We start from the raw sequence: 15,152 nt of genomic DNA, 5'->3' as shown, positions 1-15,152 counted from the left end.
GAAACTCTAGAAAATGCAAACTAATTTATGGTGACCGAAAGTGGGTCGGTGACTCCTTGGAGTGGATGGGATGGAGTGACAAGCAGAAGGAAACTTTTGCTTAAGTTTCTGTCTTAAAATTGGTTTTTGTGGGGCGCCTGGGTAGCTCAGTGGGTTAAAGCCTCTGCCTTCAGCTCAGGTCATGATCAAGCCCTGCATCGGGCCTCTGCTCAGCAGGGAGCCTGCTTCCCTTCTTCTCTCTCTGCCTGCCTCTCTGCCTACTTGTGATCTCTGTCAAATAAATAAATAAAATCTTTTTTTTAAAAAAGATTGGTTTTTGTTGTGCAGACATATACATAAGTCAAAACTCATCAAATTTTAGACTTCAAATATGTACAGTTTGTTGAATGTCAATTTTACCTCAATAAAACTGTTAAAAGATTTTTTTTAAGTTGAATATTGCCTCATGGCTAGATATTTATCCAAAGGAAATTAAAATAAGCACCACTCTCCCAAAATATTAAGTGCTCATTAATAAAATAGCCAGACCCTGGTCAACAGTGAGCATCTTAATAAAGTTCAAAATTAACAAATATTGTATAAATACTGTTAAATTTTATTATCCCCACCACCATTCAAAGCAGTAACTCATATTTTCAAGATTCTGGTGGTTTTCCAGATATTGTCTGGTCCAACCACTGTCCCAGCACACACACACACACACACACACACATACACACCACACACACACCCTACAACAGTGAGGAGGTCACTGTTTAGGGGGTCACACAGCACAATGCTTTGGGGGCTGTCGTTGTTCTCCAAGCACCATGGGTTCAAGTCCCAGCTGTACCACTTTCTGGAAGTGTGACCATTTGTAAGTTATTTTCCTTTTTGAGTCTTGTTTATTTCTTATATATAAACATCATGATAGTCCCTACATCTCCAAAGCCATGGTGAGGACAAAATAACATTCACTTAGCAGGTAAAATGGTCAACAAGCGCTCATTATTACTGGTAAATTAGCAATTCAACAAGGAGATCTCCACTCCACAAAGCAGGGCCTTCCACTCATGTAAATAATACAAGTCTGTGGGAGAAAACCCTAACTCAGCTAGTGATGGGATCTGAAGAAGCTGGATAGGCGCTTAGCCTTGAATATAAGGCCTTAATAGTCGCACCATAAATTGGTGCTTTGGGGAAATGGAGGGGATGAAGGACCGCTAGGATCACTCCAGAAACCCCCTGTGTGGTCATCACTTTGGCCCGAGCCCAGCTCTGCTGAGCATTTTGGCCAAAGCCACCCGCACCTCCCGGTTCCTCAGACTGTAGATAAGAGGGTTGAGTGTGGGGGTGACAAGACTGTAGAATAGGGAGACCACGTTGTCCTGGTGTGGGCTGTGGTAGGCACCTGGCACCATGTACATGAACACTGCTGCGCCATAAAAGAGTCCCACTACTGTGATGTGCGAGGAGCAGGTGGTGAAGGCTTTGTTCCGGGCCTCCTCTGAGCGCATGCGTATAACGGCCCCCAACACGTGGCCGTAGGAGATGGCGATGAGGGAAAGAGGAAGCACAAGGATCAGCACCCCCGAGGTGGACAGCGCCAACTCGTAGGCAGAGGTGTCTTCGCAGGAGAGCTTCAACAGGGCTGGCACCTCGCAGAAGAAGTGGTCCACGATGCGGGAGGCACAGTAGGGGAAGTGCAGAGTGACGGAGGTCTGGATGGAGGCGTTGAGCACACCTGCCAGCCAGGAGGAGCCCACCATGAGCAGGCACACCTGGCGCCTCATGAGCACAGGATACTGCAGAGGGTGACACACCGCAACATAGCGGTCGTAGGACATGAGGGCCAACAAGGTGCCCTCAGCCACGCCCATCAGGGTCAGGAAGAATATTTGAGCTGCACAACCCCCGAAGGAGATGGAACCTTCTCCCTGCAGGAAGTGGGATGCCATCTTGGGGATGGTGACCAGGGGGAAGCCAATATCAAACAGAGAGAGCTGGCTGAGCAGAAAGTACATGGGTGTGTGGAGCCTGGAGTCCAGGCGGATCAGGAAAAGCAGAATGGTGTTGCCCAGGAGGCCCATGGTAAACATGGCAGCCACCAAAGAGAAGAGCAGCCGACGTGACCCTGAGTGACTGAAGAGGCCCACCAGAATGAAGTCAGAGGTCACCGATTGATTCACATCCCCCATGTTTTACACAATGTGCTTCCGCTGCAGAAAGGAGACCAAACACAAGAAGGAAAGAGACCAATTGCAAGTGAGCTTCGTCCCACACGCCAATGGCCATCACTTGGTAGTGGTCACCTGGAGAAGTATTATGAGGTCACAGCTAGAATCAGCAGTTGGAAATGCCATGATCAGTTAGTGATGTCTGTCACAGGCATGGAGTGGGAGAGCAGCAGCTTGCAGCCCCAAACGAGACACTTGGCCACACCCCAGTGAAGAGCTACCCACTGACTCTTGAGGTCCAAACACTGAAGTCCCAGTCAAAGACAGCAACTTAGCTCCAGTAGAATATTTCAGTACCTCTCCTAATGGTCCTGGGTCAAAAGCGGGGGTGAGAGTTCAAAAAGGCTGGGAGGTGAACTAGAGGATAATGGAGATGAAGCAATAAATCAAGGAAGAAAACAGCGAAGGGCCCAGGTCCAAGCACCTAGATGAGAATCTCAAGAAAAGAGAAAGCAGTTATAAGCCTGCACTGGGACATATTGAGGGTATGAATCCAGGGAGTGTGAGCCATAGAGGGTGGCTATTGGTGACAGCAGGTTGGGGATGAAATGGCCTGGGGTTGGGTGGGGGAGGAGAGCCATCACTGAGCTCAGTGATTATTGGTGACTCAGTTCCACTGGCTGAAGAGTAGTGACCTGTGAGCAGTCAGACTCAACTTCAAGTAAGGTACCAAGCCTAGAAGTTGTCTCTAATAAATGTTGCCTGGGTGAATGAGGGGGGTTAAGAAAGATGACCATGGGCCAGAGGGAGCTACACACTTAAATTTGGGAATAGTTGATTCTCTTGGCAGCTTCCAAGGTCCCAGGGAAATCCAGTTTACCCTGAAATACCATGCACCATCCACAACTCCAACAGTAGACAATGCAAGACCAAATATTCCCAATTGCAGGTGGTTAGAGAAGCAAAAATACTGGCCATTTAAGGGCAAGTGGATTCTACTGAGGGCCCCACTGGAGCTCTTTGTCCTAAGATTGACATCCTCACTCAGAAGACCTTCAAGTATGTTTGATTATCCACATCCTGATTTTCCTATCACATCTTAGATCCCAACGTACCATTCACCCATGCATTCAATAAAATTAGTCACAAGCTGGTCTGGGCATAAGACATTCAGAGGTGAATCACCCTAGGCAAGGTCCCTACTCCCTGTATCTCACACTCTCCATCAGGATACTGATGACAAATGAGGAGATAAATGGACAAGATCTTTGTGACAGAGGGAGAGTGCAGTAAGGGAAGTGAATAGGATGTTCTGTAGGAAATGGCTGGGGACACCACTGGACATAGTCAGAGAAGCTCTTGGGACAGATGACCCATGTCCTCAGTGTCTGAAGAGCTTCTGTGAGAGGGATGCAGTAGAATCAACTGCCTCATGCTACTGGGAAGTGAATGCTAGTGAGACCAGCTGGGTGGTTCACCCTAACAAAGAACTTCCTAACTGTGAAATTCAATGAAAAATGAAATGGGCTGCCTCATTGGCAGCATGTTCTAAAGTCAGTCAACAGTGTTAGGAAATTAGAGACTAGTCCTGTGATTATAGAAGTTAGAGTTTGAGAGGGAAAGCAGCATTGATCAAGTCATTTCAGAATAATCTACTCAGAAATATAATAGAGACACATGCACAATGCCGTAGGTACCCAGGGGACGGAATGAGATCAGAAAGGGCTTCAGAGAGGAGGCGGCATTGGAGCTGGGTTTTGAAGATCAGATAGGAGTTTTACAGGCAGCCAGAAGAAGGAAAGTTGTTCCAGGCTGAAGAAATAGAGCACATGTGATTTGTGATTAAGAGAGTGTGTTCCCCCCCACCACCACAAGAAAAAAAATAATAAAATTAAAATAAACAAAATTTAAAAAAATAAAATAAGAGAGTATTCCCAGAGGTCAGATTAAAATGAGCTTGGATCCCAGGTCAACTACTTTGTAGCAGCATGACCTTGTATAGCTACTTAACCTCAGTTTCTTCATCCGTAAAGTGGGTGGCAGAAATATATGTCAGGGTATAGCTGTGAAGATTAAAAAGGATGAATGTTGAGGCACCTGGGTGGTTCAGCCGGATGAGCATCTAGCTCTTGGTTTCAACTCAGGTCATGATCTCAGGGTCCTGGGATGGGGCCTGGCATCAGGCTCTGTGCTCCGCACAGGGTCTGCTTGAGATTCTCTCTCTCCCTCCTCCTCTGCCCCTCCTCCCACTTGGGCTCGCTCATTCTCTCAAATAAATAAATATTTTTTTAAAAAAGGATGAATGTTAAGAGCTGACATGTAGCAAGTGCTCAGTGAATTGTAAATTATTATATATAATAAATATAATTCATATAATTATATAATTAATTAGGTACAATATCTATAAGTTATGGAATTATTACTAATTCTCTAGATAGGAAAAGCATTAGATGGGTGCTTAGCACAGTGCCAGGCACATAAAACATTCCTGTCAGTGTTTGTTGTTGTTGTTGTTGTTGTTATTCAACATGGTGGACTCTTCCATGGCCAAGCCTGACCCTATCCAGCTCTGTCATCCTCTTTAGTGCTGCTCTGTGATACCCTCATCCATGCTGTGTAGAAACCCACCTGCTTTTTTTCTGGCCTCTAAGATCCGTCAGCAGAATCTTTCAAACTCCACTCATCCCCAGCTCCATTGTCTCACTAATGGGTTTTTCCACTGTGGCATTATTTGAGGACAGATAATTTTTTGTCATGGACAACTGTCCCTCACATTGTATGAAGCTAGGAATATCTCCGGCTTCGACCCACTAGATACCCGCTAACCACCACCCTTCATCAGGGAAACCAAAACCGGCTCCACATGTGGCCAGATGTGCCTAGTGAAGCGGAATCGCCCCCAGCGGAGAAACAGGACAACTGTAAACTGCACAGGCTTTACTCAATTCATCTTCCAGACGTATATTCTTAAATTGGATTGAGCTCAGACCCAGCATTAATCCTGGGAGTATCTTACTATTTCTATGTCTCCATACAGGAAAAAAAAAATAATTCTTGCAATTTCCTACCAGCTTATAGGCAACTAATGCCCCCAAACACCAAGTATTCCCACCAGTGAAATAGCTTTGGCCACAGGCTCCTGTCAAGAGCTATTTAAGGGGCGCCTGGGTGGCTCAGTGGGTTAAAGCCTCTGCCTTCGGCTCGGGTCATGATCCCAGGGTCCTGGGATCAAGCCCCGCATAGGGCTCTCTGCTCAGCAGGGAGCCTGTTTCCTCCTCTCTCTCTCTGCCTGTCTCTCTGCCTACTTGTGATCTCTGTCCAATAAATAAATTTAAAAAAAAAAAAAAGAGCTATTTAAGTGTCCAAATACACCTGGTCTTTCTCTGTCCACTTACCCATCCTCACCCTGAAGAAGCTGACGCCAGCTGAGTGCTGACTGTGTAGAAGACATCTGGCTAAGTGTTCTACATGCTTAACACCATAATGTCCAACTCCTGGAGATGGGTGGTGGAGATAGTCGCACAACAATGGGAATACACTTAATGCCGTGAACAGTACACTTGAAAGTGGTAAAAATTGTAAATTTTGTTCTGTATATTTTATCACAATAAAAAAAATCTAGGGGTAGGCATTATTTATCTGTATTTTTTGGATGAGAAGACATAGACAGGTTCAGAGAAGTGTAGTGACTTGCCCAGCACCACCCAGCAAAGAAGTAACAGCCATAATTTGAACAAAATAGGAATCTGATTTCAAAGTCCCTGTTTTTCCCTTGACATTCGACACACTCCCCCCACAACTGTAATAGACATTTCAGGATTTGTTGCACATGTTCACATACTCAGTCCTATATGCCCCCAAATTTGCCTTTCCTTCCAGGGCACCCAGGTGTTCCCCCTGTTATGCAAACACCTGGGTCTTGGGGAGCTCCAACCAGCAGATCCTCAGTGGCTGGAGAGTCTTGTTGTGATCCCCTTGAGTACTGAGCTTTTGACAAACACTTTCCCATCGAGACCTCTTTTGGAAAAGGATTGCCACCCATCCAAGCTCCCCAACCTGCAAGTCAGACAGGCAGAGCCGGGCAGAGCTAGCCATGACACACTCCAATCTGGGCTGAATCATCCATAACTGCTAGATGAGTACTTTTCTTCTGGGTTGAACAGAAGCCCCTCTGGCAAGTTTCCAACATGCGATTTTACCACTTCCTTTCCCATTGTCCTCAGTAATGCCAAACTTGGGATGGGGGGATGGGGGGGGTGCTCTGCTGTTGCCAAGTGACCAGGGAAAAGACACTGGCATTATTCACTTCCTGTCACCCACACAAATTTCATATTTCTCCACCATGACCAGGCGTGATCTGGGCCCTTGGTTACCTAACTAATCAGATGATGGTTTGCAGGACACTGTCACTTATATTGTTTCATTAATCCTCATCTCCCATCACACCAGCTCAAGGATCCACAGCAGAGCTTACTCGGGAAACAGTTGCCGAGTGAATATATTCTGTAAATAGGGGAGAGATATTTTGGTTGGAACTAGTGTTATTGACAAACAGGCTGAGGAAGGGTATGTGACTTACCTGAACTAACACAGCTACTGAGAGGACAGGCTAGGATTTGGAAACAGCACATCCCCGGATGCTGCCTCTCTCTTGTAGTCAGTGCTCAACTCCTGGGTCCAGGAGGTCAGAACTGAGAACTCCTCTGGGGGATCACAGCCGTGGATGGCCAGTCCTCAAGAGGGAAGCTGAAGGTGCCCCAGTCCCTGCCAGATGGGTTGTTCTGATACAAGCCCCATGACCAACGTCAGGTGCCCAGGCATGGCTGCTTCCAAATGCTTTCAGGGAAGGTCAACATGAGGTGAACTTCAACATGGATGACCTTCTGTCTAGAGGCCTGGCCATCGTGGGTTCACAGCAGTGAAGACAGACAAGGAAAGAATAAGCATTCAGTAAAACAAGACAACTGCCTGGAGGCTGGCAAATGTCAAAAGAGGTGGACAAGAATTCATCCTTCCATTCAAGACCTGTCCATCCAGCTTGTCCACGGGAAACAACATCAGCAGGTTTTCAGATCCATCCTGCCACTAATGTCTAATCTCGAATTCATGCCTGGACCCCTAATATCCCCACGAGCCTGGATTCCGAGTTCTTGTCCCCACTCCACAGCATCTGTGGGTAGAGGGAAGGGGCTTTCTCAACACCCCTCATTCTAGGATCATCCCTAATAAAAACCTCTCTGGATTCCAGCATCAAGGGTTTAACCACTGCTGCCTCTGTCTATGCAGGGATATATGTCATCGTCTGGGGATGGGGGCTCCAGGGAGACCTGCTGCACAAGAAACCCCTCTGAGTCTCCCTTTCTTCAAGGAAGAAAATTAGTTGCAGTGGGAGCCTACAGCCCCTGGTATTTTGTCTCTGGAGCTTGTGGGAAAACATTTACTCGTCTCTCAACTACAGGAAGGGTGAGCAGCACTAATGCAAATAAATGAATGTGACAGATGTCCAAGTCTTTTTGTTTGGATCTAATTAGGAGGAGGAGATGAGGGAATCCATTGCTACAAATGGATCCCTTGCTCAAAAAAATGAAATGTCCAGGAGATTTCTTCTGAGTTAAATAATGAATAATGAAGCAGGGATGGTGATAAAACAGCTAGGAGGCAGCTTCCCTGGGTTGTGATATTTCTTCCTCTAGACTCCATTCTTTAGGGGCCTCCAAAACTTGGGAGATGCAAAGGTCCAAAGGTAGATGGTCTAGTGCCTGTGAACATGTTATGCATCACAGCCAGAGCCAGGGGAGAGGGCAGAGACCAGAGAGCCAGGCTACCCTAAGCAGGAATGCCTACTGCAGGAAATCACAGGCAAGCCTCCCAAGGCTGAGTGAATTACCAAGAGTGTTGCTGAAACCAAAGCTGAGTCAGGCAGGTGGCAACCCAGGGAAACCAGAATGGAAGTAGGAATGGTGATGTATGTTAAGGACTTGATACATAGTAGGCAACTACCACCAAATTCCTTGTGCCACGCCACCACACTCTACTCCCAAGCCCATAACAGACATTGGTAATTGGTCTCATGGCTTTCTACCTCTGAGCCCAGGTGGAGCTTCTCAACTCAGCTCACCATACAGCTGGACCTTACAAATTGAGTTTGACATGCACCATGACATCTTTTCAAGCAGATTCTAGACCAGTGCTCAAAGCAATTGTGACAGTCTGCATGGAGATAAGAAGATTGCACCAGAAAGTTACTCAACACACTGCTTCCTTCATTGAGAAAGTCTTGCTCTGGAAGAAATGTCAGCTGAACTAAAGTTTAGTGATATTGTTTATTTATAGTCTGTTTCAAGGTCCTTTTCTCCTCAAGGGCCAATACCAGTTCATGGAGTACACTTAGAGTAACACTGCCATAGGCCATGAGTTCCTTTGCAGCAAGGTTCCTGCTATTATTCATTTCTGTATCACTGGTACCCAAAGCACATGGACACATGGAAGTTTATTGAACAGGAAAGTCTGGAGCAGAGAGGAGTTGGGAAAAAGAAATCAAGATATGGAGTAGTAGAGAGTGGGTCTTGAATCCTCAACATCTCACATGGATGGATGGAGAGATGGATGGAGGGATGGAACAACAGCTGAGCCATGTTGTTCTAAAGAACAGGGGAAGGGGGAAAGATGGCAAAGAAATCATTATCACTCTAGACGTGTGCCTCAAACATTAATCCTTTGCACACTGCCTTATTTTTTGCCATCTCCATGTGCCATCTTGTTTTAACAGGTGTCTCCTGTTTAACATTAGTTATCCATTCCTGAGAATGAGATGAGCATAAAACTGTCAACTGGGACTCTACTTTCCATTATCGTAAATGGGAAAGGTCATATTTTACATCAACCACAAACTTTCAGTTCCCTGAACTGTAACTAAAAGCTCTTGTGTTATGATATTAAATACTTGAAACATTGCTTCTGTTGACTGCAACATGAACCTATTTGTTTACAGCTGTTTGGTATGAAGTCGTGTTTCTCTATCGCTTCCTCTTCCAAGATTTCTTTCACTCCCTCAACTCCCTGAAGACTCACTGTAGGACACTGACCTTCACTTTTGCCAAAATATAGAAAGTGCAGGGGAAGCAAGTTCAGCACAAGCATACAACATCAGAGAATGACTCACATTGAGGAAGATGTCCTGATAACCTCTCTTAGCATTGGCAATACAAGAGATGCACATTCTCCCCGGTTATCAGTTGGCACACTTTCTCTATACGTTGTTTTCTTCGAAATCTTGCATTTCACTTGATGTAAATATAAACTTCCCCTGTGTAACCATGAGCCAGAAAACATTATACTGAGAGGTGCATACTTTTTATGAAGTTTGGGCATTAACATTTGTGTTCTGCTGGGTAAAGATTAAGCAAGTGGTCTGATAGATATTAGGCAGAACGTTCCTGTATTTTTCTTGAATCAACTCACTTTAAGTTGTTTTTTGAATTGACTTAATTTGCTCTTTTTTGCTGATAAGCCATCATCACCTTTTGTCTTTGGAGGACAAAAGGCTAAAATTATGGAAATAGCTAGAAACTAATAATAAAACAGCAAGTCTTTTCTCAGTTTTTCTAACTTTTTACTCGAAAAATTTTAAACCTACAGAAAAGTGGAAGGAACGTCCATATACCCTTCACTGATTGTTACTCTTCAGCCACATTGCTTTATCTCTTTATATGCACATAAACACACAAACACACACTTTTTTATTGAGATGGAGTTCACAAAAAGTTAACCATTTTGAAGGGTACAATTTGGTGGAGTTTAGTACATTCACAGTGTCATGTACCCATCACCTCGATCTAGTTCTCAAACATTTTCATCCTCCCAAGGAGGCTCCCTGTTCGGGAAGCAGTTGCTCCCATCATCCCAGGCTCTGGCAACCACCAGTCAGCGGTCTGTACCCACAAGTTTTACGTATTTCATATAAATAGAATCCTATAATATGTGATCTTTTGTGTCTGAATTCTTTTACTTAGCATGACGTTTTAGAAGTCCATTCATGTTGTAGCATGGTTATGGGCTGAATCCCCTTAAAATTCATATGTTGGCATTCTAATGCCCCAACATGACTGTCGTTAGAGATAGGGTCCTTCAAGGAGTAATTAAGTTGAAATGATGTCATTAGGGTTGGCTCTAATCCAATATGATTGGGGTCCTTGTGCTCAGAGAAGATTAGCCGCAACTTCAACAAAATGGTGGACCGGGAAGACCCAGACTTCCTTTCCAGCATGGACACACTGATTCAACAGCAAGGATTGGTTCCCTTTGTGCAAAGTTCAGAGACTATTTGAAGGGCTCCTGCACTACAGTCAAGCGTGAGACCAGCTGCCTCAAAGCCAATAGGAAAGTAGATGGCACTTTCTTCCCATCATGCCTCCCCCATGACAGCAACACACAATCTGGAGGAAGCCCCCAGCTCCTGCTTTGTCCCTGAGAAGGGAAGGAGAGGACTGGACTGTGGTCCTAAGTTCTAATGTCCTGAGGAGCTGCCTGAGGGACTGGTTTCTGTCTTGCCTGAGTCTGAGCACTGATGGGAAAGTGCTCTGGATTGGAAGCCCCTGAGAACAAAGGTGATGATTTGGAAAGCATGCTCTCACTGGCCACAGAGCAAGTGGGGCACAAAGCCCAAACCCTGGTTTCCTCTGGAGGGAAAGAATTAGAACATTCATCCAACATTCGGAGTAGCTATCCAAAGGACAGGCTTCTGTGAGAGAGTCTTTTTTTTGGGAATCAACCAGACCAAAAAAAGAAAAAACAAAACAAAACAAAAAGATAAGCACAAGCAACAACAAAATAAAACCAAACAAAAACTACCATTAAGGAAGTCCCAAGGAAACAGCTCAACCAGATCACCCTCAATAGAAAACCTAAGTATCAATGAGACTAACTCATGTCCACAGAGCTTCCAATCATCTTTTTACCCAATTAACCAAACAACATCTCACACAAGGGACAGAGACCACAACAGTCGTACTGAAAATGAAAGCACTTTGGAGAAAACGGGCTGACGGAAGAAGAAATCGAAAAAGAAACTCTTAGTAACATTAGAGCTATAACTGGCTAGAACTCAGAGGTATAAATAAAAAGACAGTATCTGTGAAGCAAGAAAAAGATTTTTCCTTTAAAGAACAAAAAGATATTAGAATTTTTTTCATGATAGGAGAAATGAAAAACAATAGGAGGATTAAAATATAAAATGTAAGAAGACATCACAAAACAACAAAAGGCACACAGAAAAATAGTAGAGAAATGGTAAATAAATCGGAGAATCAATTTCAGATAGCCCAACATCAAAACAACAGGCATTTCAGAGGTGCCTGGGTGGCTCAGTGGGTTAAGCCTCTGCCTTTGGCTCAGGTCATGATCCCAGGGTCCTGGGATCGAGCCCCGCATCGGGCTCTCAGCTCAGCGGGGAGCCTGCTTCCCCCTGCCTCTCTGCCTACTTGTGATCTCTGTCAAGTAAGTAAATAAATCTTTTTTTAAAAATGGGCATTTCATTTATCATATGGTTTCTCTTGTAGAGCATAAGGAATAACATGGAGGACATGGGGAGAAGGAGAGAAGTGAGTTGGGGGAAATCGGAGGGGGAGATGAATCATGAGAGACCCTGGACTCTAAGAAACAGAGGGTTTTGGAGGGAAAGGGGGTGGGGGATGGGTGAGCCTGGTGGTGGGTATTAAGGAGGGCACAGATTGCATAGAGCACTGGGTGTGGTGCATAAACAATGAATATCGGAACACTGAAAAAATAAAATTAAATTTAAAGAATTTAAAAATGTAATAAATAAATAAAACAGGCATTTCAGAAGTATGGAAATATGGGGCAAGAAAATTTCCCTAAACAAAAGTTGTGAATTTCAAGATTGAAAATTGCTCATCAGAATAAACAAAAAGGAAGTACCCTATACGCTCTCAGAGAGAGAAAACAGGTTTCCTACAAAAGTCAAGAATGAGAATGGCCTTGGACTTCTCTTTTTTTTTTTTAAGTTTTTTGTTGTTTTTGTTGTAAAGATTTTTTTTATTTGAGAGAGAGAGTGTGCGCACAAGCAGGGGGAGGGGCAGGCAGAGGGAGAGGGAGGAGCAGGCTTCCCGCTGAGCAGGGAGCCCAGTGTGGGGCTCAATCCCAGGACTTCAGAATTATAACCTGAGCTGAAGGCAGACACTTAACTGACTGAGCCGCCCAGGTGCCCGCCCCTCTAGGGTGGCCTTGAACTTTTCAACAGGAACACTGTTAACGCTAGAATGCAATGGAGTGATCTTTTAAAATGCTCTGGGAAAATTAATTGCAACCTAGAATTTTATAGCTGGTCAAACAACGATGTAAGTATGAGAATAAAATAGCATTTTTTAAAAGAGTTTATCTATTTATTTGACAGAGAGAGACAGAGATCACAAGTAGCAGAGAGGCAGAGAGAAGGAGGAGGAAGCAGGCTCCCCACTGAGCAGAGAGCCCGATGCGGGGCTCGATCCCAGGACCCCGGGATCATGACCAGAACCTAAGGCAGACGCCCAACCGACTGAGCCACCCAGGCGCCCCAAAATAGCATTTTTTTAGACCTGATGAGTTCTAATCTGTCTCCTCTGCACTTGCTCGGGGAGCATGTGTGCCACCTAAATAAGCATCAACCTAAAGAGAAGAAAGAGACAATTCAACCTGAAAGAGAATCCCTAGAGTAATGGTGAGGGGGAATCCTGGCTGACAGCTCGGCCAGAAGCAAGTCAACCTCCAAAAGAGGTTTCTTCGAGATTAAACTATTAGAACATTTTATGTGTTTGAAAGTTTTGAGAGGATATTTACATAAATGTGAAAGTTTAAGATTTTAAAAAAAAAAAAAAACCTCCAAAACAGAAAAAGATTGTTTCTTACCAACATTCCCGGCCAAAAGTCATCTGCTGATACAGCAACATCTGCATAAAAGTCTGTGTGAGGACACACAGATAGTGGGACTAGCTCCGTCATACCTGGAGAAGCTATCTCACCCAAAACCACACAGTATCGTGGATTTAACCCACAAAGATGGTGTCAAATATCCAGGTGCTTGGTCTGCAGGCTGGGAAAATGGGCCCTGGACCTTTGTAGTGCTATGCATCCAGTTTGCATGAATCAAAGGTGAAGGACACATCTCCACTGGTTCCTTCCCTACCTTGCTCTGAAGTCCACTGAGCTAGAGAGACACACCCATAGCTCTCCCCGTCTCGCAGTGACTCCTGATAAACCTTCCTGGAATGTGTCACTCCCCAATTAGCCCACCAGTTCCTTCTCCATCCAAGCAATGGTGACATAACTAACCATCAAGGGATGGAGGTTCTGGGGGAAGGTATTACATCAAAAGCTTCTTCTGCTTCTCCTTTCTACGGAAGAGAAAGTTAATGGCAGTGGAATCAGGTGCCCTTCATCTCAGATTTGTCCCAGGAGAGCATGAGAAAACAATGAACTTCAGCTCTTAATGGACACTGCATGGTTAACCGAGAGGTGCTGGGCAGAGCCATCCAAACACCACTAAGCATTCCAAGCAGAAGGATGAGCAAAGGAGTCTGTTTTAAGATATAGGTTTCCTGTGATCTGAGCAGGTGAGGCCAACAGGTTAGGAGAGCACTACCATTGAAAAGTGAGCTTGTTACAGCTCCCAAGAGGAGGGATTGTGGGATGCTCTTGGGAGCCCCTCAGAGAGACAGCAGGGTCAGGCAGGAGACAGAAGGAGCGAGGGGGAAATGTGGGCAATGAAGAGCATCCAGGTTTAGGACTGGTTAGTTTGAATAATTTCAGTGGGCTCTGGGACACAGGGGCTGTCCCTTGTTGTCTGGGATCAGCGGAGGGAGACGGTGCAAAGTGTGAAAGGCCCACAGAGCTTGAAGAGGTAGGGAGTCTGGGCTCTGGATTCGTTGGTTTGGCCATGAAAGATGCATTGACAGTGAGGTGTGTGCTATCTCTAGGAATCAGCTAGCCCTGGTGGGAGGCAGTGGGCGAGGGGTGGGGGGAGATGTCAAAGCATCAAAAATACAGAAAAAAAAGGCGTGACCAATACAACGTTCCTATTTGTTCTCCGGGGTTTATGGCAAGACTTCTCAGGTAATCAGTGATGCTCGGCACTGAACACACGGTACACTCACCCACGAGCTTTTTAAAAACGTGATGCTCAGGTCACACTGCAGGTCAATTGAGTCAGCATTGCTGGGGAGTCAGACCTCCGAGCTGAAGAATGAATGCAGCTGCTGATGTCAACACAGCTAGAAAGAGGTGCTGTGTCCCTGAAAAAGTGGCATTTCCCCATGTGAAAAACACCCCCAATTCAGCAACATGATCCTCTCTTGGGGGATAGAGGTCCACAGAGGGCTAACAGTGAGTTTGTTGTTTTCGTTGCTTATGTTGGATGGTAAGTACACACAGGCACTTGAGATTCTGTGTGTGTGTGTGCGTGTGTGTGTGTGTGTGTGTGTGATGCTCTGTGCGTGTGTGTATGTACAGTCAATCCCCATTATTCACAGAGTCGATATTTGAGAATTCACCTACTTAAATTCATTTGGAATCACAAACTCAGTACTGCTGGGACTCTCATGGTCATTTCCAGACACGCACAGAGTTGCCTACATGCTCCTTCCCAGCTGAGATCCAACAAGACAGTGCTCTGCCTTCTTGTGTTCTCATACCATAAGCAAGTGTCCTTTTCATGATCTGTTTAGTGCCCCGGGTTTCACAGTTTTGTCCTTTCTGCCTGTGGTTTCACTGTTTAAATTGGCCAGAAGCCTTGTGCCACACTGCTGCCTAGGTTTCCCATGCACAAGATGACTTTGGGGTGCCTTGCAGAGAAAATGTGTGTGCTGGACAAGACTCATTGAGGTGTGAGGTATAGCAACATAGGCTGTGAGTTCAGTGTTAGTGAGATCAATGATATATATTAACTGTGTCTTTAAACAGAATCACACATATCAGAGAGTTATGTTTTGAATGGCTGAAGAAAAT

The 15,152-nt window shown here is 45.1% G+C and overlaps 1 protein-coding gene across 1 annotated transcript; it reads right to left on the bottom strand.

The window, feature by feature from the left end:
• Positions 1–1,235: 1,235 nt before the first annotated feature.
• Positions 1,236–2,177, bottom strand: OR2Z1 (olfactory receptor family 2 subfamily Z member 1; the record flags this gene model as incomplete). Its single annotated transcript, XM_080829005.1, has 1 exon — positions 1,236–2,177. The coding sequence occupies one exon, from the start codon at positions 2,175–2,177 to the stop codon at positions 1,236–1,238; it is 942 nt and encodes a 313-aa protein (XP_080685131.1).
• Between the last annotated feature and the right edge of the window lie 12,975 nt (positions 2,178–15,152).

The sequence above is a fragment of the Martes martes genome (assembly GCF_963455335.1).
Source record: "Martes martes genome assembly, chromosome: 1".
Lineage (NCBI taxonomy): Eukaryota > Metazoa > Chordata > Mammalia > Carnivora > Mustelidae > Martes > Martes martes.
This window is presented reverse-complemented; position numbering and strand designations above follow the sequence as displayed.